The 27,388-nt window shown below is 37.2% G+C and overlaps 1 protein-coding gene across 2 annotated transcripts in view; it reads right to left on the reverse strand.

The window, feature by feature from the left end:
- Positions 1 to 1,358: 1,358 nt before the first annotated feature.
- POLR3A (RNA polymerase III subunit A) overlaps positions 1,359 to 27,388 on the reverse strand; it is a 33,320-nt gene continuing 7,290 nt past the window's right edge. Inside the window, exons 8-32 of one of the 2 annotated variants that reach the window (XM_054637808.2) lie at positions 27,057 to 27,193; positions 26,419 to 26,522; positions 25,622 to 25,763; positions 24,982 to 25,122; positions 23,731 to 23,800; positions 22,922 to 23,049; positions 22,306 to 22,444; positions 20,960 to 21,124; positions 20,520 to 20,692; positions 19,803 to 19,914; positions 18,403 to 18,521; positions 17,079 to 17,216; positions 15,412 to 15,582; positions 14,509 to 14,622; positions 13,784 to 13,819; positions 10,908 to 10,994; positions 10,740 to 10,822; positions 9,176 to 9,346; positions 8,530 to 8,623; positions 8,317 to 8,409; positions 7,694 to 7,858; positions 6,873 to 7,037; positions 6,402 to 6,533; positions 5,003 to 5,135; positions 1,359 to 2,951 (exon numbers count right to left, since the gene is read on the reverse strand). In XM_054637808.2, coding sequence (XP_054493783.2) covers positions 2,803 to 2,951; positions 5,003 to 5,135; positions 6,402 to 6,533; positions 6,873 to 7,037; positions 7,694 to 7,858; positions 8,317 to 8,409; positions 8,530 to 8,623; positions 9,176 to 9,346; positions 10,740 to 10,822; positions 10,908 to 10,994; positions 13,784 to 13,819; positions 14,509 to 14,622; positions 15,412 to 15,582; positions 17,079 to 17,216; positions 18,403 to 18,521; positions 19,803 to 19,914; positions 20,520 to 20,692; positions 20,960 to 21,124; positions 22,306 to 22,444; positions 22,922 to 23,049; positions 23,731 to 23,800; positions 24,982 to 25,122; positions 25,622 to 25,763; positions 26,419 to 26,522; positions 27,057 to 27,193 — 3,161 coding nt within the window. In that variant the 3' untranslated portion in view covers positions 1,359 to 2,802. The remainder of the gene's footprint in view (positions 2,952 to 5,002; positions 5,136 to 6,401; positions 6,534 to 6,872; positions 7,038 to 7,693; positions 7,859 to 8,316; positions 8,410 to 8,529; positions 8,624 to 9,175; positions 9,347 to 10,739; positions 10,823 to 10,907; positions 10,995 to 13,783; positions 13,820 to 14,508; positions 14,623 to 15,411; positions 15,583 to 17,078; positions 17,217 to 18,402; positions 18,522 to 19,802; positions 19,915 to 20,519; positions 20,693 to 20,959; positions 21,125 to 22,305; positions 22,445 to 22,921; positions 23,050 to 23,730; positions 23,801 to 24,981; positions 25,123 to 25,621; positions 25,764 to 26,418; positions 26,523 to 27,056; positions 27,194 to 27,388) is intronic. The other variant, XM_054637809.2, reaches the window with a different exon arrangement.

Genomic DNA, 27,388 nt, shown 5'->3' on the forward strand with positions numbered 1-27,388 from the left:
GTCTTTGTCCTGAAACAATCAATTTTTTTCTTTGTCCTGAAACAACCAATTTTTCTTTCTACTTGTAGTTATTTATAAAACACAGCATTCATATGCTTTCCTTTGCTTTTTTCTTTAAGCAAGATAAGCAAAAAAGGGAATAGCCCTCTACACTGAATTTCTTCAAGTTATGGACCAAGGCAGCACAGCTCTGGATTTACTTCCAACTTGCCATAGTCATAACAGAAAACCTATTTAGCACACACAGCTGTTTTCTGCTCTCTCTGCAGATAAGAGATGTGTGTGAAGTAGTTTCCTGATAAACACACCAAGAAAGTGCTTCATTTATTAAAAAGTCTAAATTTGTTTTAAAACAGATGGAAAAAATGAAAGCAGGATATGGATATTCAAAAACAAAATTATTTCTTGAAAATTTACACTTAACTAATTTCAATTAGCACATTAATGGAAAAGAGAAGAAAATGTAAAAATAGTATTTATTTTTTAAAAATTAAACCCAAACTAAGGTTAAAAATTTTATTCAAAATGCAAGTTTTAATATTCCAAAGTTCCATTTCTTGACTGATAAAACTGATGCTTAAAAAAGCTGCTTATGAGTAAAATCCAACAGCTAATTTGTTTACTGACTGTGCAGAGAGCTCAAACAATAATTACTAATTCAGAGTGCTCTTGTAAACAATCTATTTTTGGTTGGAACACTCATGAGGCTCAGAGCATGCTCTAAGGACAAGACATAGTGGCTTCATGCAAGATAGGTTTTATATTACTTATTCATTTATGTTATAAACACCTGAGATTTAAGCTTAATAATTCTCTACTGTCTAACTAACTACACAAAGAAATGGAGGTTAGCTCATCCATAAATTAAGCAAATAGAATATACCCATAAATAAACACAAGGGTCACACCTTCTTTACCTCTGCCTCTTTTTATTGTCATATTTAAGACAATGATAAAAGATGTAATTTTAGTCTTAATTTTAAAATATACAAGAGAGTAAACCCAGCATTTAAGTAGCTAATTTTTCTATATTTACAAAAAACCAAACCAAAAATCCCCCCAAAGCAACCAAACCCAAAAATCAAAACCAACCAAATAAAAAACCCAACCAATTAAAAATTGGAAAAAGGAAAGATGTGGTTATTTGTTCCAGTACAAACTCCACCCATTTAGACCTTGAAAAGAATCTTTATTCACAAAAATGTCAAGCACTATCAGTAGAATCTCCCCTGAGAAATCCCCTGATACTTAACCACAGGAAAGGTTTATGGGCTTTCGCTCCATGAAGCCTTTACCCATGTTAAATTTACATCTTGACAAAGAAATAGACAAATGAGTAAGTGGCAATCTCACTGAGATCACAAAGAAAACTTGAACTTATTCTGAAATTCCTATTGCTAAAACAGAGATAGCAAAATATATGTAACTTTTAGAGCAGATAATAAATGCACTGCCTTCTCCATTTTCACCCTGCCAAAATCAAGACAAACGTAGATCTTAGCATCACACCAAAAACACAAAATAATTTGAGAATAGCTGTGTTGGATTTCATATGAGATCTTGTCTGCATGGAGGATGAATTAAAAAACAGACACAGTGGGACCTGAAGACTTAAACCAATAGATTTACAGTCTCTGAATGTAGCCTTACACTTTTGGTGGACATAAAGACAAACTGCAGCAAAACTTGTTCATTTTCAAATGCTAGAATACTCAGCAGCCTGCTTTTTCTTCATGAGGGGACAACTTCAACTTTTTTCTTTACTTATTTCTCTTCAACTTTGACCCATGTCATGAGCACACTGAGTATCCAAACACTGCTGAGAGAACACTACTGTACTTTCCCTCCATAGCACCACAATAAATTTAAACATACTACACTGAAATTATTTGAGATCGTATTCATTCTGATGACTGCTTCAGTGGACTACAGCTATAAATACTTTCAAATTATTTCATGGCAATGCATAAAAAGAGCATCTGTTCAGTTTCTACTCTATATAATAGACTAAAGTAGGTTGCTCAATGATCCTGCTCAATTAGGAAACCTTCCCAAAACTAGGACTGCTCTAAGTTACTGATTCCAGCAGTTAAGACAGTTGCTGTCATATGAAAAACTATCTCTAAATTGCAATATTCTTACAACAGTCTTCTCAGAATTTAGTAGCATCCATGAAGTACAGCTTCTTGGAGATATGGTCCCAAAACAGAATCCTGGGGACGACAATAATTTACTGGATAATAACTTGGGATAAAGAAAAACTCATTAAAGCTACCAAAAGCAAAGAAAAGGATTTCAAACACTTTGAACAGTGCTCCTGAACTCACGATGAATTAATCACACGCTAAGTTCCAGCTTTCTGAAGTTTCTGTTCTTAAAAGCTGTAGACTGATCTCTGCAGCTCCCGCTGAAAGAACATTTCCAAAAGCATTCTGGGCAAGCTCACAGAACTCTCTTGCAAATCTCATTTTGTTTTTTAATAAAATCTGAATATACATTAAATAAATATTGAGTTAATAACAGCTTGTAGCCACTGTGGGTAACCGCAAACGCTAACACTGTCACATGAAAAAGAAAATGTCATCAGGTGAAAACCACTTTAAATTTGTTTCTACTCTCTGGTGCACTCTCTCTTTCAGGGTCAGTACTAACCACAGGTGGTGAACATTTGGGCAATTCTTTTGATATAATTTCACTTATCAATTCCCTATGAGACACACAGAACCAATAATACACTTTACTTAATTTAAATAATGTTTGCTGACTATTTCTTGGTTTGCTATCTTGTTTTCTGTCCAAGTGCTATGTAATAATGGGAATATGAAATTCATTATGATCAAATATCAGAGGCCGCCTGGGAGGGGTTGATTCTTTGTCCGCTTTGTGTAACAGTTTAAAGAGACCTGTTCCAATATTCATTGGAATTCCCATGATGATGCACTCAGAAACACCTAGGGAAAAAAGAAAACAAACACAGTGAACATTTGAACAGTAAGGATTTACAAAACTACTTTCATTTGCCCATTCTGTTTTGTGTTACCTACAAAACAGAATGGGCAAATGGTTCAACTTCACAGGTAAGGACCAAGGCCTCTTCACTGGCCAAAGTAAAATGTCATGGTCATCAGACCAGTACATTACTTAAGATATATGTTACTTAACAGTGTTAAATTCTACAGGAAAAACTCAACCTAACCTGAACATCTTCCCCAGTAATGAAAGCCCTTCAGAAGGTTTGTTTTTTGAGAAGACAGGTCCCATGCAGTACTCCTAGCAGAAGATGTAAGGCAAACTTACTTCATGTTCATTCTCTGACTCAGTGCTAAGGCTTCAGTCAAACTTGGCAGGGTTCCCTTGAAACCTCCCCAAGTTCCAGTGAGAAAGGCACAGAACTACTTGAGCTGTGACACTCCTGGCATTTTCACCACTCAAAAAGTGCTTGTTTTGATGTGAAAGATTGAGTCTGTCCCAACGATTTTTGATGGTTATAACCTTTCCACTGCAACGTGCTGATACATTTATATTCCAGATCTACCAATGTGCATGACTTTTCTAAAGAACATTCCACACTCAAAGCAAGCTCTCAGATATCAGTGTTTCTCTCTCAGCATGCTGTTATGATCTAAATGACATTTTTGTGTGTTCTCAGGAGTATAACTCAATTGTCCTTCACAAAAATGTTTAAGAAGGTAACAATAAATAGCTGTACATTTGAATACAGAGAGGATGAAATAAACTAGCTTAAAATTCTGACTTGATTCACAATTTGAATGTATACAAATGAAGATTCAGAAAATACTGTGCACAGAGCACTGTTTGAAACTGGCTACACTAAGACCACCAAGATATACACACAGGTATATATAATTAACTTTTGCATAACACATGCATATTTCTTTATTTTGTTAGTACCCAGAAACTCCCAGTTCAGCTCCAGGACAGTAGGTATTGCATAAACAGATTTTGCAAAGAGTGAAACCTGCTTTACTTCTTTTCTCCATTTAACCTATTAGACTTTTTAAAAATTCAGTCCCAAAATACATGTAGCTTAAAGGAGAAGAATATCTGAAAAGAATGGGGGCAAAGGCATTACAAAAACCCAAAATTATTTCAATTCCAAATATTTGACCACATGGCAAAAATACAAAAGAAAGAGACAAACAGAATGCCAGAACTCATTGACTGGGTTTTCTGTTTGCTGTATGTATGTGGGCATGCATGCACTTGAGCATATGTAGCCATATATTTTCAAAATTTAGCAGATTCTTTCATGAACTCACTAAGATGATTCAGTGGCTGCTAATGTACTTAAATTTAAAACTCAGGAACAGATACATTTAAAAAGAAATTTCTGACACAAGTATCTTGTCTGCTGTTAATGAAGTGAATACTGATAAACAAGACTTCTGATTAAAAAACCAACGACCCACAATATTAATCTATTTTGATTAGAACTAAATGAAGATGTGAAAAACTTGGCCCTTCTGCTTATTTCTAGGTACAAGTGCTAAATGACCTAAGCAATCAGGTAAGAGTATAATCTTCAGCTAGGCTGAGATGTACCTGTCCCCCTACTTAGCAGGAATGAAAATGAAACCTAAATACTGAGTGAGGTACTAGATTGATTCAACAGCCCCAGGTGTTGAAGATAAACAAACTTTCACAATTGGAAAACCAGAAGTATTGATAGTGAGACAAATTTCCTGGTATTTCACTGAGATCTAGGGTGAGAAATAAAACCAAATTACTCAAAGTCTACTTCAAGAAACATCCAGCGAATATCCAACTGACTTCAAGATCTCAGTCTGAGATGAGAGGTACAGAAACACAACAAACTTCCAGGACTTCTAGAATGAATTAGCCTCAAGCCTGAACTTAGCCTGAAGTTTTTGACATACCAACTGAACAGGAAGCTTAACAAAGACAGAACTCCAATGCTCTGAAGAGGTTTTACAGATGCTGGGTAAGGACCACAAACTGTAACAGACTTTGCAATACCTACCACAAACAGAATCCTTCTGTCCAAAGTAGGCAGCATCAAAGAGATGGTCTGCAGTCTTTTCAAAAGAAGCCAGCATCAACACACTTTCCTTCATTTTTGCCAGTCCAAACCTGGTAATGCCCAGAACTTCACCCTTGATTGATGGAAAAACCCAAAGAGTAAGCCTGAGTAAATAAATAAATACACTATCTACAATACAGTATTGTCATAATACACTGATTCACAGTTGAACATCCTGAAGGTTAATAGTTTGGTAGTAATGAATATTGAATATTTACATGAATATGAATAAAACAAAAATCATACTTCATATACAATAGAAGTTGGTATAAATGGCTAATAGCTCTTGAATAGATCTTGAGTATTGAACACATGGAAAGAAACATGGCCATGAAAAAAAACTCCACCATTATAAACTGGCTGCTGAGCTACAAACTTCAGTGGGGTCTGAGAGCACTATGCTGAATCTACTGCCTATTATCTACAGCTAAATCTGACTTCAGCTGCCAGGAGAACACAGAAGATGCTAAATCTTCATTTTTTCACTCTCCAGAAAAAAAGGTAATTAGCTTTCTAAACTCGCTTGACTTCTTTGTTTCTTACTTCTTAGAAACATCCTGATTATATCAGATTGCACATTGAAGCCTAAGTCAGAAGTTCAGGCAAAAGAATGCATGGTAGGAGCCTACCAAGTTTAAAACATGGCACTCTGATGCCCTTTTCTACTGCTGTGCTGCAGCTTCACAGGGTCACAGCCCTGGGGACTGCTGCTGCTCAGTACAAAAAGCTCTGCAGTTTGGGAACAAATCAGAACTCCATCCATTTCATCCAAATTAAACCCTTGCACTCTGGCAGGCAAATTGCAAAATCTTACTTCACTAAGTGTACTCAACTCTAAAAACCATACTGGATGTGAAAGAAAAAAATCAATCAGTAAAGAGCAGATGATTTTGTACTAACACGTTGAGTAGGACTGTTCATGTCAGCTGATTCTATGTGTAATGTCTGTATCCTTTGCCTCACATATGGTGCAGCTGTTACAAACCACTCCTCGTGGGGCTTTCTGCACAGCAAGCCTTAAACTGCACGCATGGCTACCCAAACAGTTGTTTTTCACACCATCATGTTTAGGATTCTTATTTTAAATTATGAAATTATCATTCCCTACTCATTATATCAATTTGTTTCCAGTCAAAATAGATCCACCCTCTCCCAAAGAACTAGAGTAATTAAGCATTTTGTGTAAAACACAAATAACAGTATTAGGTCAGCTCAACTTTGAATTCTTTAAGCCCAGAATGAATTTCGATCTCCTGTGCTCACCCACCCTTCTCAAACATTATAAAATTAATTTGTTTAAACAGGGCAACGTAACACTTAGAAAAACCATAGTACAAACCTTGTAAGTCATTAGATCAGACAATAACATGACATGTCTCCTGTCAATGCTCATGCCATGGTTCACCATCGTGTACTGAATCTCATTGATAATGGTTGTCCGAGCAGCTTCAATTCCCAGAGTTTTCTCTACCTACACAAGAGATTGTTACATGATTGTTCCATGTTACACACATGAAGAACCACGTGTTTGGAGCAAGTACATTCCTGGAATAAATACCATCTGATAGCATACTGATAGTCCATTTCTATGGCTACTCTTTTAAACTTCTCCATTTGAAAAATATTTATAGAAACAGCTTCTTTGTGGTGAACAGTGCTGCCACTGAATTATTCTCTTGTGTTAATGCATTCTGACATCTATTAGTAGAATCAGGCTTCATTCCATTACAAGTGCTGCATCTGAGCACAAGCAAACACTTGTAATAAAGATGCTACAGGGAAAACCCCACAGCACTCATTTAGACATTACCTCATAAGTGTTGTTAGAGGATGTTTTTGTTCCTTTCACTCCATGAGTAGCCATAACAGCTCGTAGATTATCACCTTCAACCAGAAGCTTGTATTTTTCCTTTCCACTTTGTTCATCAACATGAATGACAGCTCGGGAAACCTCTGGTATGCCTTGCACTACAACCTTCAGAAAACAAAAAAGCCCTAGTAACTTTGATGTATGCAGTAACACAGTATATAAGGGTAACATTTCCAGCATTCAAACCCATTGAGAAGGTCTCACTCAAAACACGTATGAGTAAGATTTCTTGCTCTTAAATACATTAGTGCAAAACTGACACACTGTAGTACAAACCTTACTCACTAGCTACATTTTATATTGTATGTCAGACATGCCCACACTCTGGTTTGTGTGTCTGAATGGTGGCAGACCCATACAAACCAAAGGGCAAATTGCTAACAATAAAGGTTCCCTTATCTCTGTTTTTAAAATCCAGAGTAGCGAGTCTCTTCACAGTAAGCTGAAAAAATGACAGATAGTGTCATGTGGTTCAATTTTAGATACAGCTGAAAGCAGATGTAACTATTTCATACAACTGCTGCACTTGGAATGCTTCAATAAATGTTGTAAAGAAAATATCAAAGCTTCCATTTTACTTACAAGTATTAGTAAAGGATGGCTTAGTTTCAACAGCAAGGCAGTACCATCACAATCTAAGAGCTACCAACCCAGCCTATCATCACTGTCAATACTGACAAGAACTATTGCATCTTGCCACCATGGAAAATTATTACTACTGATTACCTTCCACAAAAGCATCAGACAGCCTTGGCTTTTACCTTTGGTAGGTCTTCCTTGAGGGACTGCAAGACATAATACATGGAACTCTTGCTATTTTCACGAGGGGTCACACACACAACTGCTTCTCCATGCACAGCAACATCCCCAGGCTTCACTCTGAGCTTGGAGACGCAAATCGAGTAGCGCACAGTCTCGGCATTCACCTGTGCCAAAAGGCAGCCAGCAGACATCAGGGTTATCACAGCAGGTATCAACATGCTCAAAGAAATTGAGGCATCTTTCAACAGATCATAAAAAGGAAAAATGTAGGGAAAAAAATCCTCAAATAGTCGCTTCTAAATTAGTCTTATAAATCACATGAAATAGTATCCTATGCTGAGGGTACCAGCCTGTACATTAACCAATGGACAGAAATGGCACCCCTGTGTTTAGCAAAACACCAATGTATGTTCTCTCGCTTCCAAATAAAGGGGAAATTATCGACTTGGCAAGGAAAAAATACCAGAGACCCTTCCAGATTAAATGTAGCCACACAACATCTATCATTCACTCATTCACTTCCTTTTTTTTAGCTTCCCCTGGTGTGATTACTGACTCAGGATTAGGACACCCTTTGTAACGTATCCAAGGGTATAATCTGTGTAAGAACTGAACAACTCACCTCTAATCTCAGCAGCCTAATGCGCTCTAAAGACAGCTTCACTAGGATGAAACAGTCATCTGGAAGAAACACTTCCTCAATATATTCAGAAATCTTTAAGAGACAAGGACGAAACAATTAGAATGAATAAATGGCTAAAAGTGCCATTGGTAATTGCATTGCAATTGGCTAAGGCATACATTTAAAGCATTAGCAATAATACAATTTTCTTACCTCTCCTAACAAAGTTTTCTCAATTCTTCCTTTAACCAGACGGGCAAAATCAGGATCATCATCTTTGTCCAACTGTGCTGTTATAATAGGGGTGCTACAAGAATAAACACACACACATGAAAAACCAGGTAGTAATAAATTGCTCAGCTAGAATAGAGATGGCAACTTGAATTCCAGCCTCTCTTATCTAGAGTAGTATTTAGTAAGATAAAGAGATCTACAGCTTCCTCAGGTGTATTTAAGAAAAATTACTGTTCAGTTACTTCAGGCTGGTAAAAACAAGCAAACACACAAGTACTAGTGACTGCTTTCATGGCATATGTTATTCTAGTAATATTTAAGCGTGGCTTCATGCACACCTAGAAATAGGTATGCTTCAAGTACTGCTAAGCACCAGAGCACTCGACAATTGGTGAGAAGTCTAAGGAAATATTATACTTAAATAATCACTTTATTTGATTTGCTCTGTGGGCTTAAGTATCACAGTTGGGCAGACATCAGATTTTTGTTGCTTAAATATTTGCATTGAATGGTGTCTAGTATATTCCTCAAGACAGGGAAATGCTATCATGTATTGCAAATTTACCCATCAGGTTTCACTTGGGCAAAGGAAAAAAAACTCAAGAGATCAAAACAACATTTGTACCTTATAGCCTTTGAAGCATTAATGATTTCTTTGATTCTTGGCACACCCAAAGTAATGTTCATTGAAGCAACACCAGCAAAATGGAAAGTCTTCAGAGTCATCTGTGTGCCAGGCTCACCAATGCTCTGGGCACAAAGAGCTCCTACTGCAGAACCAGGCTCCATCTGTGCCCTAATTAAAAAAGAAATAGAAGGAGATAAGGAACTGAATAAGACATAAGATCCTAAGGAAATAGCAACAGAAACTATTCTGGTAGATATTTGAGAAGTTTGTTAACATATTTTAGTAAAAAAAAACAAGAGAGAGCTTAAAAGGCCACCAATACTTTAAGACTGATCTCCTACAAAGCAAGAAGATGCCCTATCATATAAGCATTCCACAGATTCAGTATAACTTCCATTATAGATTACAAAATGCTTGTCTTCCTCCTCCTAAGCATCAAGCACTAGATCCAGCATTCTCCCTTCACGGAAATACCATATGCTAACATTTACTTATTACAGTAAAAGTGATAATTCACATCTAAAAACACTTAAGACAAACGTAAACAAGTACTCCTAATAAGGGAAAGCAAAAAACTGGTAATTGCTTTAAAATAGTTAAGAATTTAATATATACATGAATTTTCTAAGAGAATAAAACATTTGGAAACAACTGATGCAGGTAGGCAACAAAAGGAGAGATCACTCATGGCTGCATGTGAATGTCCAAATCAAAAAGTCTAAGGAAATGAAATAAATCTCAATGGATAAAGAGATTAGAGCATCCACACCAGCATTATCTTGGTAGAAGCCAAGAATAACAAACAAAAGGATCCTATGAGGGCATAAGAGATCAAAGAACATTTTAAGAATCAAGTGTGATATAACTCCTCAGATTGTGTAGATTAAGAATAGCTATCAAGATTGATTTGAATTTGACACTCATCTACTTAGACTTGGTTCTGCATGGACTCATTGAAGGTATTAAAAAACCTCCTGCAAGAGGGGGAGGAAGGAAACATGTCTGGCAGTGGGTGTAAGAATGTGAAGTGTTTAAACAATATCCTCCCTTACTCTGAATCGTATCACTTTTGGCTTTTACCAGAATCTGCTGTCAAAACACAGTCTGTGGGTACAAGTAATGAGTAGTTAAATGCTAAAACTGCTTGTTGGTATGATTACTGTTACTTCAGAAGGAAGGTGCTTAAAACAAGCAGGTAGCTTTACATGCCCAAGGAACATAAAATGAAACATAAAACATTTTTTACAATGTAAAAGGATACCAAAGTTTGTTAATGAAAGGATCTGATTTTGACTCAAGACAAACATAAAAATCCCACCTAGATTAGATCTCTAGAACTTGTGTGCAAGACCGCTTTAACAAGCCCACCCACAGACAGTGATGCTTGTTCTTTGCATCCCACCTTTGTCTTGCAATGTTTATGTCATTGGAGCCAATTGTTTCTAATTCTTTCTACTGCATTCACAACAGAACCAACATGCATACAGTAAAAACAGCAAAATACACCCAGATGTTACCAACAAAACAGCAGCACTGAGAACACAGCAGGGTAAATACTCACCTCATGTATTTGTCTCTACAAGTCTCTAGAAACTTCTCTAGTTGTGTTGGAGTAATCCTATCCAACTGATATAAAACTCTTGGCTGAAAAGAGAATGGAATAGTTGGAAAAACAACAACTTATGAAAATGGAAAAGAATTACATCATTACCCCACTGAAATTATTTACCTCTGTTGTGCCATTGTCATTAATTCCATACTTGTCCCTAGTTTTTTTTATCTTCTCAGAAACACCTTTGATGAATTTTTTAATTTCCTGAAATCACAGCAAAACCACAGTAAGCAAAGACGTGATGTCCATATTGAAGTCTTGAACAATAAGTTATTTACTTTAAGCTCCAAATATTTAAAATAAATTAATAATGCATAGTATGAAGAGAAGAACATCAAAATTCAGACAAACACATACATTAGAGTTTAGCAATCCAGATCCACTTGGGTGTAGCAACAAACCAGTAGCAGCACATGAGGACTGTGGTCCATGCTGAATAAAAGCATCCTTCCTGAGCACACACTGACAGGTGAAGATAGCTGACTTGGGTTGACCCTTCCTACCCACCACTTACTCAAAGTGATTTAAAAACTCAAAAAACACCAACTCAGAATCCTTATTTTTTGGCAATACTGACACAAATACATTCTCACTCAACCCTCACTATTCAAAATAGTCAAAATGGAAAGTCTATGGCAAGAGAACAAGTATATGAAGTATATCTGCTGGATACATCTCAGAGATTTAAGGTGCACTTTCTTTGAGAGAAAAAAGCTCAAAACTATTATATACATGTATATAATATGATTACCTAATATGATTCAAATAACTCCTCTAAGCTGTGGAGAGGTCTTGAAGAAAATTGCATTTAAGAGGTCATACTACATAGACCTTTCACTCTCTTACCAGGCTTACCCAAAAGAAGTTGTAATAGTCTTTACTGGAGCATAAACTGAAACAATACTGTTAGAAAAATATCCAACATTTATTCTATAAAAGATTATTTGGTCATTACACATTGGACGCACACATATACACTACAAGTCATGAAATGTGAGATCCATGAATAAACTCTTCCACAAACATGGACTTGGTGCAAGTCATGACCATCACACAAGGTTATCAAAACCAAAATATAAACAAAAACCAAGAGGAAATCCTTCCCATCTATTTCAACCATGATTTAGGAAAGCCTCTATAGAGAAACAAACACTTGGATTTTTTGAGAGTCCTTTTAAACCTTTTCTACCCCTTTAGTCTTACCTAACAAACAGAGTGATGGTTACACAGCATCGCCTGTTCTGCACTTGGTACTGGACTCCTTGCAACCAGCACAGTCAGCTAAGCACTGACAATTACTTGCAAAAATGAGTGCTTATCTGAGGGACTGCCATTTGTTTTTTCCACAGCTGAGTTCATGGAAACATTATGAAAACATTTCTATTACATTCTAACAGAATTCTCCCTCAAAAATAACATTCTTATGGACATTCAAGGTATTTCCAGAAAGTACATTTTTTTCTGTGAGTACCAGAACTGAGTTCAAGAGGAAGAACAGGCAACAGAAGTGGTGCTGGAATGGATGCTCCAAAGTCTCTTCCCCACATGGATGACAGTATGTATTCTTATGTTTTTGCCCCTTTTTTCTGCCATGCAATAAGTAGCATTATTCACAAGTATACTGGGACATTTCAAAGGCTTTTGACCCCAACATATTTGCAATAAACTTATAATGTGATTTTTTTCCTAAAGTAAATGTTTAGGCAGTAATATGGAATTAGAGAGTTTAATCTTTTCATTACACATGCATAAAAAAAGCAATGTTGCAGGACTTGCAGAAGACTTTTCCTCTTTGACAGTGCCTGAGTTCCAAAGTACTTAAAAAATCCAAACAACTCCAACACAATACATCAGTTATTACATATAATTCTCACTAAGGTAATCAAATTATATGTTATTTCCATAGACCAGAGTCAAAAAAGGTAGAAGATAAACCTCTAAAAACTTATTTTTATTGTCAAATTTTTATTCATGCAGAAGACCTAAAAGAGGAAATTACTTATTCTTCTCAGCTTTCAAATATATGTTGGCAGTTTATCCAAACTATGGATTAATTTTTGCTACAAATGGAATGAAAATGTAGCTCACACTTTGCTGAGCCTAGCTCTGTCTCTCTGGATTTATAATCTTTAGTGCAACACTGTACTCTATGAGCACAGCTATGTAACTTCCAGAGTGATTTTTTTTACAACTTCTGAATCCATGAAGCCTTAGTCTAGACCAGATGAACAAAGAGGCACCAAACAGGCCTTGCCAGCTCCTCCTTGCTGTCCAGGCAAAAGGGCAGTTCAGGGTTTGCAGCAGGTGTCCCAGCAGCCAGGTTAGTGGGGTCACTGACATACAGAAGCATTGCTGGCATGGCAATCCTTGCAGTGAAGAAGCCACTGGAATGCACAATGGCACAGACAGTGCCATGAGATTCAGCACAATCTGCTCCACTTCAGGCACACCCAGTGGCCAACTCTGCACAGGGCAGCACTGACTGCCTATGTACTGAGCTTCTTCTGTGTTTGCAACACATTCACAGCATTTTTATTCCATCATCTCAAAAAAAAGCACAGAAAAATGACTCTTTTTTGGCTCTTTAGAGACATTGTTTTCTAGACTGGAGTGGATAAGCCCATTACAGGAACCTCTGGCTAAAATAACAGCACTAAGAAGCATCTCTGCTCTGCAATAGAAAAGTGGAGGAAGGGAAAGGAAAACACCAGAAAAACATACTCATATCCCTAGAGACTAAATGAATGACTTTTAGGAAGAAGAATCAAGTACTGAAAGAAAGCTTCCTCAAAATCCTTGAATTTAGCAATGGTTATTAATTAACATGTCACAGTATTCACATTAAGTTAAATAATTGTGATGAACACCTATGTCATAATTTAGCAAGCAATAATGTATATATGCTAATCAATTACTTTAGCACTATACACACATCTCTAGCTAAAAAGCACTAACATTAATGCTCACACAGTGCACACACATGCTACGGTTACCTCATTATATTTTTCATAACCTGTCTCAGTTAATGTCTTCAAGGATGAACAAAAAAAAAGGAAAGAAGAAAATGTAACTATCTAAAATTTAAAAAAATCTTCAGCTAATTATCACTAAGGTGATGTAACCATATCTATGCTTCTGAAATTAATAACAATTATTTAAATTTTCATTAAATGATTTAAAATACGTATACGTCAAAACCAGCTTTATCCACCAACTCTATTATTAAATTATTTGATTTCTCTTCCTTCAGACTTGCAGTTGAGATTTACAGCATATTTCAAATACGGATATAATTTGACTCTAACAATGGAAGTGCAACTCAGGTTTACCTTGTGCTCTGAAACACTCTGATCTATTAAAAAGAAACCCTTCAAATACAGGTCATGAAATGAATTTTTTCTCATCACTGTCAGTAATCAGAAGGTTCATCAAGCTAACAGCTTTATATAGATGTAAGTTTAAGTCTACAGGCAGGTTAATTCTACAGCTTTGATCAGTGATTCTCAAGCAAGTCTTGAGAGTGGCTGCTCTCATAAATATTATAATTGCCCAGTGCTCTTTCAAACAGATTGAATTTTACAATTCAAAGTAAAAGCAGCCATGTGAACTTTCACTCACCCTTAAAAGCCATGTAAGTCGTCTCCAGACAGGCTAAAGTCCTGTGCTTAAATCCTAAGGAAAAGTTAATCACAGTGTGATAAGGAAGTGTGATAATTACCTGCAGAAAACTGTCTTGGCAGCAAAGAAATTCATTCTTCTTCATGATAGACTCAGATGTTAACACCAATTCATTTTTGCTGAGGGCTGGTTCACTGCGGCACGGATAGACAGCCTTCACAGGAAAAAACAGGACTTAGCCACAGACAGCACATGCACAAAAACTCCATTGAAAAGATACAGAACACACTTAGGTAGAACTGAATAACAGCATTTTTTATTTCTGGTTGTGTCTTTTTGTAGTTTGTTTAATGGGTTTTTTTTTGGTTGGTTTTGGTTTACTACACTATATATCAGACTACTGGGGAAAGAAGGGCCACATGCACTCTTCCTTATTTCAGCAAATCTGAAGGTATACACCCAGACATTTCTAGTTCTAGCCATTTTTTACACCCATATTACAGAAATCTAAACAGTTACTTCAGCAAAAGGCGTTTTTCTGGGGAAAGGGGGTCACAACACAGCAACCAACCACAACACCAAAACTGAACAACACAAGTCTTCAAACATGACAATATTATTGAACAACCACCTGCCAGTTGAACTCAAGGAACATCCATGTCTTGATTTAATAGAGAATTAATCTGTGCAATGTATCAAACTAGTGCCCAAATAAGCCTGTAGTAATTATCTACTGAGCTGGATAACAGGCCACAAAACTATGCTCAAGCACAGAAAGAAATTTTACTTGTCACAGATTATACATGGTTTGGTCTCTGCAGACAAATTGCTGTTCCACTGGAAAAAAATCTCTATTACCCTTAGACTGACCAGGACCATTCAAAAAAAGGCAGTTTGAAAGTAAATACTTCCAGTGAAAAAAAATTTCCCCATTATTTACTACTTTCTTCTCCATGGTTAACAGTATTTTCACACTTTGAATAAGGATTTCAGCAATCCTTACCCTGATATTGTCTAGAACTCTCTTGAACTCCAGTGGTTCATCCTTCCCTTCCATAGCTGCAGGATCCAAGCCATCTCCTCCATAAATAAACTGTATAATGTCACCAGTAGAACTTCTGACTGTTAAATCATATTGTGAGCAAAGATCTTCAAGGGATTTTACCAGACGTCTCTGAAAGGAAAAAAAAGTACAAGGTAAGTAAAACAGATCTTTTTAAAAATAGCTGTTGATTTGCAATACAAGAAGTATAGAAACCAGACTTGAGAAATAAATCTGACACAGTGATGAGCAAGCATGAAAACCTACTTAAAATCATGTATTACCCCTCAGGCCTTACTGTACATTCCACAGAACATTCAAGTCAATAAAATTTCATGCAACAACACAATACTCCACATTTACAATTCCATTATATAGAAAAGCTAATGTCTTAAGGCTAAGCTGCAAAAACCTATTGTAGTTTGAGGGATTTATTTGGGTGGGTTTTTTTGACATAACAGTCATTCTTCCAAGCAGATTTATTTCTCAAGGGATACAATACTTTTTGTGTATGAAAGCAGAACCATTCAATGATTGTTTTCACTGAGAAAAAACAAAGAGGTCACCTGCCAAAGCCATTTTTGTATCTGCGTTATCTGCTTCTCCTAAATTAACTCCTTATATTGGGAAATCCCTTAACCACCATATTGCTTTGTGTTCCCCAAAAGAAAGCATGATATCAAACATTTTAGGTTAAAAACATTTCTACTTGAAAGATGGATTTTAATGTTCCATGAAAGCAAATTAGATCACCTAAACTAGACTATGAATTGGTATTTTTTTTCTCACTGGTGAGAAAAAAGGTAGGATAAAATAAATGCTAAGATTTTTTTTTATATTTCAAAGTCCAAGTGCTACAATTAATTGATATAGGAAGAAAGTTGAAGAGGAAAAATATTTTGCAGATTGCTTATTATATTTATACATATATATATGTAAATACCTGCACACATGCCAAGATTATTCCATTAGTTTTGGAGACAAATGGTCTAATTAGTCACCAACCCCAAAAGGTGTTTTTTTCTGTCTTTGCACAGTTAATTGTCTATCTTGGAATGTGTTCCCAGTCCTAATTCATCTTGGCTTTTCTGCTCTCTTTTACACTGGGAAGAGGGCTATAATTCACATACTACTTAAATGTTGGAACAGAAATCTTAAGACTGCACATCAAAGCAAGAAGCTTTGTTGGAAGGACATCTATTTATAGCCAAAGACACTAGAATCTTACAGAACCAGTGTAAGCCTATATGGCCAAGGTCCCTCTTACCTAGAGAGCAGACAGTGAAAGGGAGCTTTAGCTGCATTTCTGTCATCACTCCCATCAGGTTCAGGAACACAGTACACAGAAAGTAGTCCTCAACAATTGCACAGAACAAGGACTTTTACCCATATTCAGGAGGAAACAGCTTAATACAAGCATGTTATTGTACCACTAGCTGAGGTCTCAATTACAAACTCCACATCTCCTGGAGAATAGACCAACCCATGCATTTCACAGTGTAAATTACTCTGTTTACATTGAAAACACACAAGGTTTGCACTTCTCCCTGATCCATCACCTCAACATGCACAAGAGAAATAGCCACATCTTTGAAGACTGATAAAACCCTCACTCTGCTGACAGTTACCTGCATATACCCAGTTTCAGCTGTTTTTACAGCTGTATCCACCAGACCTTCTCGACCAGCCATTGTGTGGAAAAAGAATTCTGTGGGAGTCAACCCAGAATAGAAGCTGTTGGCAACAAAGCCTTTTGCTGCAGGGAGCTGCAGGGAAGAGTGGGAAAAACACAGTTAAAATGCAATGTATGTTCTGTATGTTACAGAAAGACAAGGTGCATGTATTTGAAATGCTTTCTGCAAGTTAGCCAATACCCCCACCAACACAGGACAATGACCTCAGCTCTGCTGAACTCTCAAGTTCCATATCCGTATTTTAGGCCTGAATAAAGGTTTCAGCAATCCTTGCCTAATTCTTCCAAACTGTTCACCAGAGTTGCTCCTTCCTCCTTGTCAGATTTCCAGCTATTCCTTCCGAACACTAGACCAACGCTTCCATTAAGCTTGCAAAAATTGAAACCGCAATTAAGAATGTTCATTTTGCTATAGTAGTGCAAAGATATTTGCTGAAGACTAAGGAAGCTAGGAAAAAGGCAACTGGAGATATGAATAGAATAAATTTTTTGGAATGGTTTGCCCTCACCCCTGAGGAAAACTCCTGCCAATGAAATTTACACAGGCATCCCTTCAAGTCAAAAATCACTTTTTGTTATTTAACAACACGTTATGCTTTCTAAATCAGAAAAAAAGCTGGAGCTACATTTTATTTTCCCATCTAAACCATTAAGTATTGTTTCCTTTTCTACTTATTCAGTATGTTACAGAACTCAGAAGTTTAAATTTCAAACAGCACTTAAAAGAAATTAATCTCACTGGATTCTATTAACAAGTGCATGAGAGTCACTATTGCTTCATGTAGGACCAAAACATGAAACAGAGTAACCCGTGGTACCTATCCTGGTGGAAAAAGAGAAAAACCAGAATGATTGATCTGGCATGCTCTCACCTGTTCATAAAGACACCAACATATTCAGCAGTTTTTCTGGAAAGCATTTGTGCAGTCAGACATAATACCAGTGAGAAACTTTTAACTAATTATTTTTAGGACTCTCAAGAGAACCAAAATTGTATCATCACCTCACTTGAATTCTACTAAATTAGAAAGGTCAAAGCAAGGCTTAGTTGTAAGAAGTAAAGCTAACTGGACATCCTACGGCAACTCAGAGCACTGTTGATAACTCCCAAACCACACAAAACATTTGACATTGACCATATATGATCCTTGTCCTTCAGCATATCATGGCAACATGTTTCATCATGCATTCTCCTCAAAATGGCTTAAGCAAACTTGTTTCACTTGGCTTCACAGTCTGTTGTAAACACCCAGAATTACCTTAGAATGCTTCTCGAAGTGAGGCAAAGACCTGTTCTCAAACCCATCAGGAACACGGGACCCACTGATAGCCTGCTGCCCTACACAAGCAATCATCTGGGATATGTTAATGAAGGAGCCTGAAAAGACAAAGGAAAAGAAAGCTCATCAGGGAAGAAGCATATTCCTCATTTGTGAGTGAAGGGCTATCTTCACTTCCATGAAGGTGAATTATTTAGCCTCATAACTGCTCAGCAAAACAGAACCACAAGAGTTAGAGAAGCTTTTCTGTTACTCGCCCTGGTAATTTCAGGATTTATGCAAACTCTTAAGTGCATTTATGCACCTAAGTGTATGATACAGCCAACATTTTTCATTTTTTTTCCTTTGAGTCATAGACATTCAGGCCTTTATTTGGCTCCCATCCTCTTCAATAAACATACTTCAACAATATTTTTCATAAAGGGTTGAGTCTACCAGGACCCCGAGAATAAATTAAGTCCCAGAGAATTAAGTCACTAACTCAGAAATTTTATTTGCTGAATATGTTTGCAAACAATGCCCCCCCATCACCCCCACAAAAATTATACACTTAATATATTCTTTTTGTCTTAGATTTCAGTATTTTTTTAGAACACAACATGTCACTGTGAGGCTTTCGTCAAAAAGCCCCACAGTGATATGTTGTTAAAAATAAAATTAAAAAATTTACTAGACAGCTAAAAAAGGCAAGAGTGACTTCTTCAAATTCTTAAAGGAAACAAATGAAGACTCACACAAGAATTTGAGACCTTATAGCACCTTCCAGTCCCTAAAGAGGGGCTACAAGAAAGACACAGAGGGACTTTACACAAGGGCATGTAGGGATAGAACAGGGAGAGTGATTTCAAACTGTCAGAGGGCAGGTTTAGATTAGACTTTAGGAAGAAACTCTTTTTTACAAGGGTGGTGAGGCACTGGAACTGGTTGCTCAGAGAAGCTGTGGATGCCCCATCCTGGTCTGCTAGAAGGTGTCCTAACCCACAGCAGGGGGGTTGGAACTAGATGATGTTCAAGTCCCTTCCAAATAATTCCATGATTCTACAAAATGTTAGATCCAATTCTGAATGTATCATTTACTGTTGATTTTCCTATGTGATGTAAATACTTCAAGTAGCAACACAACTGAAAACTTTTAACTGATTAATTACTAAGTCTTAAGATATTTTGCAACTTGTACTAAAAATCAAGACATAAGAATATCAGAACATCTACCTGATTTTAACTAACTATACCCAAGCTGTACTTACTGAACCACTCGAAACAGCTATGGCATGAACTTGCACAACTGACAGTATAAAACAAGCTATAAAGATGGAAGAACAAAGTTTGACATAACTGAAGGAGTGAGCAACCTACATGCCAAGTTCAGCTGTCCTTACCTTTAGAACCACAGAGAGCCATGATCAGGGGACTGTTGCTCTTGTCCAGTTCTCTGAGACAGGCACTGCCAGCATGATCTCTGATAACAGACAGTTCTTTAAGGATTAAAGCCTGAAATACAGCATTTCAGAGGTTCAGAATTTGCTAAAAAACACACAAACAGAACTCTATCACTCCCAGCAACACCCTCAATAGTAAAAGGAAATGCAAAACGCAGTGAAGACAAAGAAACCCAGTTGTTGCTTCAGGTAAGACAATTTTAAATATCAGCTTGCCTAACTTCCAGTTTGCTGAAGAAAATGTCTTTGTTTGGATAAGACAGGGGTATCCAAGAACATGACAATCTCTTATCAGCATCAGAAACATCAGCTAAATTGAGCATTGCACTAAGCTCTAAGTCACACAGTGCTGCATAGAAGATAACCACAAAAATCTTGATCAATGTAAATAACTCATTCCAACTACCTGTGTAATTTTATTCTCCAGTATCACCCCAATACACCCTGGAGGATTTCAGTTGATCTGTGTTAAGCTAGCTTTTTTAGATGCATACAAACATCCAAAGCCTGTACAGACTCAACTCAAGTTACATGCCTAGGGACTGTATTTGCTTGTATTTTAAGGTTTCAGAAGACAACCACAGACTTTCAATGTACAAGAATGTATTTGTGAAGCCTCTACTCCAAATGGAGAGTGAATTTAATTAAAAATTTTACCTCTAGTGTCTCTTCAGCAGTACAACCAGGCTGCTGCTGTAGCTTGCCAGTGTTCAGAGCTTCAATATACTCATCACATTTCTTATAGCCAGCATTCAGGAGCTCATACTTAGCTTTTAGCAGACCCTGCCCAGGCGTTACATCACCAATTCCAATTGAAAAGCCACGATTAGCTATTATTAAAAAGAAAAAAAAAAATTATAGTTCAATCTCATATAAACAAATTAAACCCAGGAAATATTATTGGGAACTTTCAATTTTGCCTCCCATCATGTGACCATCACAGGCACTTGATAAACACAATAATAATTGTTTCACTGACTCCCACCTTCAAAACAAGCCTACTTTTTTAAAAGCATAGAATGTCACATTTGAAACAAAAATCTTGCTTGCTCTCTATTTCTGTATTGAAGTACTATTTTACAAGGAAATATACTTACAAAGATAGACTGGAGCAAGTCTGGCCAGACGTGACATGGCATCTGCAGCTTCCACCTGGCCCCAGTCTCTCAGCAAGATGTAGAAGATGTTGTTCTTGGATCCTGACCCCAGTGTTCCTTTGTCCATACTGCCACTCATTAACTCACTATTTTGAATTGTGACATCTAGAAATGAAAAGGCAAAAAGAATTCACCAGTTCTCTAAAACACTCACCACCCATTAGTAATCACTTATGGAGGGAATTTTTAAATAAAAGCTGTGTCCATGCTCAATATTTTCAATGTGAATTTAGGTGTCATCTTCTTGAAGCACAAGTCACTGCTCTATCACTTATTACATCAAATCCAAACATGACCCAGGTTTTCTTGAGACTTTTGAGAATTTGCAGAGAACTTTCAGAATTACTGTGTCTGCAGAAATGCATTTTTTTCAGAGAACTGAGAACAGCCAACAACAAAATCTGCAAGTTTTCAACATCATGTGCTCCTGTTAAACTCAGAAAAATGGACTCTTCCCATATTTTCTGAAATTAATAGACTGTGAAATAAAGACAATGTCTTATGTGTGTGAGGGGTGTGAGCAGGATTACTTTGTGGCCTTTTGTCCTACAATATTTAGAGCCTTAAAAAAATTGCTCCACCATGTTTACAACCAACTCCATAGCACAGAGTGTTCCTTTCATCTGCAGAAACCAGTCAGTCATCTGTAGAGAGGACCTGAGTGCTAACTGGGAAATTCTTCCTTGAGGCAACATTGCATGACAGAATTAGTGCAAATCAATGGTTCCTTAACTTACACTCGTGAGCAGCAAGGAACCAACCTAAGCCTGCCTGCTCAAGTTCCTTTCCAACAGTCATCACATGAATGTTAAATTAATTCTAAGAAAAGTCTTCCTCTACAGCCTTTTCAACCATGGTGCTTTTTGCATCCCATCTGCCACTGACATCCCTAACTGGAAGGACATGGATGGTTTGATATCCTAGGGATTTATCTTCCCTGCATATCCTAACTCTTTACAGTGTTTGACTTCTAATCCCTGCATTAGTACCCCTCATCAAGAGACTAAATTTTTTCACTTGCCCTCTGAACAACCACTTCCTAAGCTTTGCTTTCCTCGCTCTCACCTTCAAACAGTAAGTTAGCATCATGACAAACTGAGCATCATACAAAACTTTTCTTTCTGTTTAAGAAAATAGACTTCAACTGTTGAGAAAAACTTCAAGATTTCATTTTTCATTTCAAGAACACTTATGTAAAGTATGGCTTCATTGCCTACAGGAAGCTCAATAATTTCTGAGATTTCTTTTGACGACTTGCAAAACATGGCTTTAGAAGCATCACTCACAAGAATCATTGTAGCACAGGTCCTCCCCTTTGCCACAATACTGTTTGCCCTTGGTTCGTAGGTTGGCTTTTACAGGACAATCATCACTGGGTTTGAGGATGAGGCTGAAAACCTGTTTTCCTGTCCAGAGTGTTACAGGCTGAGAGAAAGAGAAGGATAAGAATAAAGACTACAAGTTCATGCTACGACTATAGAAAAAGAGCAAGCAGGAATTTAATTGTAAAATTGCAAGATATACAGAACACGTCTACAGAGAATCATACTGGTAGAAATGCATAGTGGCATTCCTTTGAAAAACATCCTCTTTCAAAGATTTGAACCTCCTGGGCGCTGAATGGTTATCCTTTAGACCAGGGTATGTGCATGCACTCAGAGAAACATGCACTACTGCTCCCTCTTACTGTCATGTTCCCCATCCTAACTAGAAAAGGCAAAAATCCTCCAAGATGCTGCTGTCATTTCATTTCTGAAAGAGGCTGCAACATTCATAGTTCTTCTTTATAAAGTACCTTTGATTTAAAACTTAAGGAGTTTAAAGATTCATGTAGCATCACTATGGGTCAAGAACACACAATAAAGAAAATCTTAGTAACATGAAAAAAATAGTTTGACACACCTTCAGAATTGCTGGGGGTGGAAGGCGAACTTTGACCTTTTCATCCTTGCCAACCAGAATAGATGCAATAATTTGACAGGCTTTGGCTCGATCAAAAAAGGTATCTTTTAATGTAAGAAGATAAGCACCTGGAATGAAAAAAATAATATGACAGACTGAATTTAGATTCAATTTAAAAGCCATTGCATACTCAGTGTTAGTTATTTCATTCTAATATGAATCAGCTACTTACTATGCAAAACAACAATAGTTTAGACAGCTTTAGTTGTAAATCCTTTCCAGAATTTTGTTTAATTACGCCACACTAAATGTCTAAAAATTACAAACAGTCTATTTCTATAACTTACTCTCTTGATCTCAGACTCTATTTCCTATGTGAAACAAGGCCTCAGCACTTATTTTTGTACACTTTCTTCCTTATATTCATTGAACATTTCCTAAAGCATTAAAGACATTGAAGGTACATACTGGAGGTTAAAGCTAATAGTTATTGAGTGAAATCAATTCCTCTAGCATAATCATAAGCAGTTTACATTGTCTACTGAATGCAGACAAAGACCTCAAACACTCATTTGCAGAAAAACACACTCCAAGGTAGGAATAACAGCAGCTACAAAGGTAGACAACATCAGAAATAACTCTGAGAGCATCATGATCTTTCAGGAAAAGAAGGGTCTTATTTAATTATGTCACTTTTGACTTGTGAAAGGAGGAAGTTTTTAATTAATATAGAAAAATTCTGAAAAAGGGAAGTGATTCTGAAGGAACAACTGTTAAATCACACAGCTCTGAAATAAGCTCATACACACCTGTGAGGAAATCTTGAATAGCAGCAATAAGAGGCTCTCCATTTCTAGGTGTTACCAAGTTTGCTTTAGTCTGCATGACACAAAAAGATTATGCATTTGAAGACACTGATATTCCATTGGCTATTTAAAATGGAGCCCACCATATAAGACATTTATTTCATGGTGATATGGTCAAAGCTTATTCTAAACTGAACTACAGCTTTCTTCAAAAAGATGGAAAAACGAAGTCAGAAGTTGCAGTTCACTTCCATCCATGCACATCTACTGACAGGTAAGGAATAGTCTGAGAGAAGTTACTGAAAATGGCATATTCTGTTTCCAAACAGAAGTGGCAAACAACTTGATATGTTTTGGTAGGACAAGGAAGGGAAGACAAGCTAGCTTTGAGAACAGGGGAAAGGACAAGAGGTGTTACATTCACTATAGAGATGAACTGGAATACTGCAAGTGGTGTAATCCCTCCTGATGGGTAACAATCAAGCCACCTCGAGCCCCATGATCTTATGTTTTACTCAAACTACTGCTCCAGTTCATCACCCCCACCCATGGAGCAGGTTTGCCTGAACCCATTCCCACATAGACCTGAATCACTTGGGGGTGTTCTTCTTAAGCTCACAAGTCAGTTCAGTGAGCTCCAACAGGCTGCAGCCAACAATTGGATGGGTACACCTGAACTGAGAGCAACATTTGGTAACCCTAAAGGAGCAATGGATTGGTAAACCCTCAGCTTGCTGCAACTGACTCACACCACAGATCAAAGCTTGTAACCACCAGATCCTTAGTTATCTTCCCTCCCTTCTCCCTTTTTGACCCCACTCTATGAAGAAGCTCCCCACTCTGGGAAGCTGCATTCTCCAGTACAAGCCCAGTATCACCACCTCATTTCCAGCTGGTCCATCTAACTGCAATTCCCAGGCTGTCAGACCAGAAGCAAATGATGGATCTGCTGGTAACAGAGCTACCCTGGTAGCAATCTCTAAGGACAGCTAGGCAGAAACATACTGATGACATCTACCTACACTAGATTTTCCCCAAATGTTAGACCTAAAGCTATTAGATTACCAGGGTCTAACAGTCCTAATCTACTCTGAAGTGGGTTTTTCAGCATTCCCAGGCAGCTTCAAAGTTGTACATTATCCTCACCCACTGATCTTGACAGTAATTCAGATTTCACATCCAAGTTAAGAACTAAAGGACTCAGCCCATCTGTCCCCAGCCAAACCCCAATATGAGAGCATTTTATCTACCCACCCCCATTAAAACAAGTGCTTCTGCTTTTGCTTCTTCTGTCTGAGGAAGGTGAAGGTTCATCTCATCTCCGTCAAAGTCTGCATTGTATGGTGTACAGACACATTCATTGAACCTGAATGTCCTATGAGGTTTTACTCTAGCCTAGAAGAGGAAAAAAAAAAATTATGCACACAGTCAAGCATGGCTAAAAAAAAGCCATGCTCAAGTGCTTCCTTTTTCATTAAAAAAAAGAATCAAAATTCCTGATTATAGGATTTAACTCAACAGGAACTGACAGAAATTGTATTCACACTATATTACAGAAATGTAGCTAATAACTTTCATAATGAAATATTTATAAAAAGCCCATAAGACATAAGACAACATACTTTGTAGAGATCACATCAACTCCAGGAAAATGAAATGCTCACACAAGAAGAGATAGCAAGGTCAATTATGGCTCTTGGAAGAAGTGTGCATACAGGGGCCTGCCTGGGTACACATCAATTCCCATGCACGGGCACAGCTGCACTGCATTCATCCTTGCTCCACACACTGTTTCAGCAGGAGCTGTTTATTTGTGCTTGTGTAAGAAACACCATCAAGGCCAAGTGCCTGGTATTGCAGGCTGCACTGTCTGTGCCAGCCTGTGTGCACTCACAATGTGGGCCATGATGCTCAGCTTGTGCAGAGAGGGCTGCCTGTTGAACAGGACGATGTCACCATCGATCAGATGGCGCTCCACAATGTCACCAAACTTCAGCTCCTGGGCCATCTTCTCTCGGTTCCCGTACTTCAAAAATCTTCATAGGAAGAGAGAACAACGCAGTCAGAAGATACAGACACTAAACAAAGACAACTAAAAATTAATTCTGTGTTTATAATGCCAACTTTTCCATTAAATCATAGAGTATTTGTATTGTAATAACTAAAAAATGAAACTGGTGTGGACTGAACATCAGTCACTGCTATTTTAAGGAATGACTGTATTTTGACATTAGTCAAAGCTACAGTGATTAAACATTAAGTAAGAAAATAATCAATTTGTAAATGCACAGAATTTATTTCATTGTATCAGAGTATAGGAACTTTCACTCATGTATTACCCCTCCTTCCTACATATAAACTGACTTTAGATTAGCTCTCACATGAAAACCACCTGTTTCCCCTTGTGTCTGTACTACATCCTCCACTTCAACTAAGATGGATTTATGTTCTTTTATGACTGAGCCTAACTGCAGTTCAACATCATTAGTACGTGCACTTCAGTTTAAATGCAAGAGAGTATTTTAAAAATTCATACTTTAAACCTGAGAACATGAAGACAATTCTACTGCCCTTTATGAAAGATTCTAAAAATAAATTTTAATCCCTGCAGATATAACTGCCTTCACACACCAACAAGAACAAGTTGATGGGGAGAAATAAAAAGTAAATCATTACAGATAAGCACAATACCTTTTCATTTGGGTGTGCCTTTGCTGTATGAAGTTTGCTCCAGGATGAACATCAGGACCATTGCAGACAAGTTTCCTCATAAAATTAATATTTGCTTTGTTCACCTGTTGCATAAAGACTTCAATCAGAAGCAAGCAGAACATGTTTCAGGATCTTGTTTTTACAGGTGGCTTTTGTGTTCTCAAGTTTTAGGCTCAACTGACAATCCCCTTACACAGCCTCCAGCTGCTGAGGGGAACTTGCAGGAAGGAATAGAGCAGAAAAACATCAGCCTATCTTAGAGCAGAATTATCAGAGGGAAATTAAATTAAAAATCTGGGATGGAATCTTAGAAATAAAGTACCCAACCACTCCTTTATACAAATCTATGAATGAATTGAAAAAATATGAAGCAAAACTGTTAGTTCTAGAGATGTCACTCCTTAAACCACATCTTGTCAGCACTTGCCTATATCCAGTACTACAGATCATTATTTGTCAGCAGCAAGAGAACTGGCAAAGCATCAAGGAATGGCATTTCCAACATAATGCAGTACATTCACTCCCTTTTAGAGTGAGTAAAGAAACAACACTGAGATCTGACCTGGGGAAAAAAAAAACACCAATAAGAGAAACCTCTTGAGTCCTACACAACTTACCTTTTCAGGAAAGGTCAATATTTTAGCAACATGAATAGGCACTGCTACTTCATCTATTCTCAAGTTTGGATCAGGTGAAATGACTGTTCTGCCAGAAAAATCCACTCTCTTTCCAGACAGATTGCCTCTAAACCGACCTAACAAAACAAAATAGTTGAAACTCTTTAAATAAAAATAGTTTTCAATATGTTACGTGTTAAGACGGTACATTAGAACATCATTTAAGGTACAGCACTGAGGTGCAACACAGCAGTAGCAGAAGGAGACTTGGCAATAGCAAAGATTTGTGGTTCAATTATTAAAAAAATAATTAAAAGCAATTTTTTAAACAA

The sequence above is a fragment of the Agelaius phoeniceus genome, chromosome 9 (assembly GCF_051311805.1).
Source record: "Agelaius phoeniceus isolate bAgePho1 chromosome 9, bAgePho1.hap1, whole genome shotgun sequence".
NCBI lineage: Eukaryota > Metazoa > Chordata > Aves > Passeriformes > Icteridae > Agelaius > Agelaius phoeniceus.